This window comes from Lathyrus oleraceus, chromosome 2 (genome assembly GCF_024323335.1).
Source record: "Lathyrus oleraceus cultivar Zhongwan6 chromosome 2, CAAS_Psat_ZW6_1.0, whole genome shotgun sequence".
Lineage (NCBI taxonomy): Eukaryota > Viridiplantae > Streptophyta > Magnoliopsida > Fabales > Fabaceae > Lathyrus > Lathyrus oleraceus.
In genome coordinates, this window is record NC_066580.1 from 148,376,349 (window position 1) to 148,378,532 (window position 2,184).

Consider the following 2,184-nt stretch of genomic DNA (forward strand, 5'->3'; position numbering starts at 1 on the left):
TTTTTACTTATCAAGAACTTAGATATCAATGATGTGGAGCTTGAGTACAGCCTAATGCAGTGTAACACTTTGAGGACAGGTCCAACCAGTGTTTATTAAAATACACAGATCAAACCAGGCACGTGATAATGCAAAGTAGAGAATAAAACTGGGAATGCGATAAACAAGATATGCATGCAAAAGGGAAATCGAGGCCCATGATTCAAGGGGGAACAGGTGAGTCACAACATAGTGCAAAAGGGAAATCGAGGCCCATGGTTCAAGGGGGAACAGGTGAGTGTGATTTTGCTTTGTGATGCTACTACTTTTTGGGTGTGCTGTTGTTTGTTTTGCAGATTGAGTAGGATGTAACGTATTGCAATAGAGATTTTGTTCCAAAGAATCAAAGTTGTTTTCTGTGGAAATTTCCCACAAGCTCAGTACTCCCTAACCAAATGAGCCGCATCCATTTCGAGACTTAATCGTGATATTTAATATATTTGAAATTTTAGCACTAAACTTTGTATGGATCAGCAGGATCCTAGGAATATAAAACTGTTCAAATTTATCACAAAAGTGAAACATTTGACTATTTTCTGAAGTAACTCTGATACTCTCTGCAGTAAGAGAAAAAGAAAGGTTTCATTTGATGAGTGACATATAAGAATAACAAACACTATTTGAAATGAGTATAAATGCTAAAAATACATTGTATCACTTCCTAGAATTCTAGAAAATTGAAGTGAAGACCAAAAGAAACTACCTGCACACTCAAAAGTAAAAAATGAACTACAATAGATTTGCAATTTTAAAACCATAAAAGGGTGCAAATTTCCACATTTCACAAGCCTCTTCACTCATGGTTAAAGCTGTAACTATACTGTATGCTAGTAAAACCACAATGCATTTATCTTCTGTGAGAGAGTACAGAACTAGCATAGATAAAATTAATGTTATGATTATAATTTGAGATTTAAACTTCACGACTCACATGATGTTTAATGCAGCAATTTGTGACTGAATACAGACGAATCATGTGAAACTGAGAAAGCTTACTGACGCCCTTGATGATGGCCAAGTATTCAGTGCTCCAAAAGTTAAATCTTTGCAAGATGATTATTCATACGATGAGTATCATCGGCTGATAATCGATCACCAACCATAAGTTTGTACTGTTCAAATTTTTCTTTTTCGCACTTTAATGCGGCGGTTTTAGAAGCCTGTAAATTTCCTGAACCAAAGTTACAATTTCATTAGATTTATACGTTCCTGAATCAAACTAATATGCAGAACATGATGGCGTGATGCATCATGAATTCTTGTTAATTGAAAAATAAAGAAAAGCAATGCAATCTGTATCTAAATGTTACAAAACACAGTCCATCATGTAGTATTTGTTCTTACCAGATAAATCAAGTAAATTAAACACCACTGGAAAATTTCCAATACTTCTAACCATAGTAATAGAAGCCCATACTTTTTCATGCTCCTCTCTTGAAGCTCTAATAATGCACACATTAGTGATTGGATTCACATACTTAACTGCACACAGATCCAAAAGTGAAAACTATCAAACACAAAAATTAGAATTTAACTCGATGACATTAGAAGAAGAATTATCAGCAACAGGTTTGTTACTCACCCTGAAATGATCCTAGTGATGCCGCCAAACCACACTCCCCAAAATTCACCATGATGCTATCTTTTATAGCATTAGAGATATTAAACTGAGTAATTATAATATAATCACCCGATGCTTGTTCTCTATTAGGATTCATAAAAACCTCCATCACCATGTACCTGTTTTTGAACACCATCGCTCTTTTCCCAGAACCCAAAAACAAAGTTTCAAACTATCAGAATAAAATCAGATCTGAAAAACCGAGAATACAAACTAAACCTAACCGATGCAAAATCCAGAAAATCAAAAGCAATTACGCAAGTAAAGACGAAGATGGCAAACCTGTGAGAATCGCACAACCGAGAAGTTTAGGGTATGGAGAATCTACCGTAAATATGGTGCACCGATTCAATCTAACGGTGTAAATTCATCTCAGTTGAGATCACCATTGATTAAGGTGGAGGCAACTACTGAAATAAACCCTAACAAGAATCAATTTCGGGTTATGGTCTATTGACCCGTTGAGCCCAAGTCGGGGCCCAATAGAACATGGTGACACGTGTCTATCTCTGATAGGAACATAG

General features: G+C 35.7%; 1 protein-coding gene across 1 annotated transcript; it reads right to left on the reverse strand.

The window, feature by feature from the left end:
- Positions 1 to 1,052: 1,052 nt before the first annotated feature.
- LOC127121256 (probable ribonuclease P/MRP protein subunit POP5) lies at positions 1,053 to 1,801 on the reverse strand. The gene is made up of 3 exons (XM_051051813.1): positions 1,622 to 1,801; positions 1,384 to 1,521; positions 1,053 to 1,210 (listed from the first exon to the last, which is right to left on the reverse strand). The coding sequence occupies exons 1-3, from the start codon at positions 1,794 to 1,796 to the stop codon at positions 1,077 to 1,079; spliced, it is 447 nt and encodes a 148-aa protein (XP_050907770.1). The 5' UTR covers positions 1,797 to 1,801; the 3' UTR covers positions 1,053 to 1,076.
- Positions 1,802 to 2,184: the final 383 nt, after the last annotated feature.

Coding starts and splice junctions, on each gene's coding strand:
- LOC127121256 (XM_051051813.1), bottom strand. CDS start 1,796: ATGGTGTTCAAAAACAGGTACATGGTGATGGAGGTTTTTATGAATCCT. Junction 1,522..1,621: donor ATCACTAGGATCATTTCAGG/GTGAGTAACAAA, acceptor ATCTGTGTGCAG/TTAAGTATGTGAATCCAATC. Junction 1,211..1,383: donor TAATTTACTTGATTTATCTG/GTAAGAACAAAT, acceptor ACTTTGGTTCAG/GAAATTTACAGGCTTCTAAA.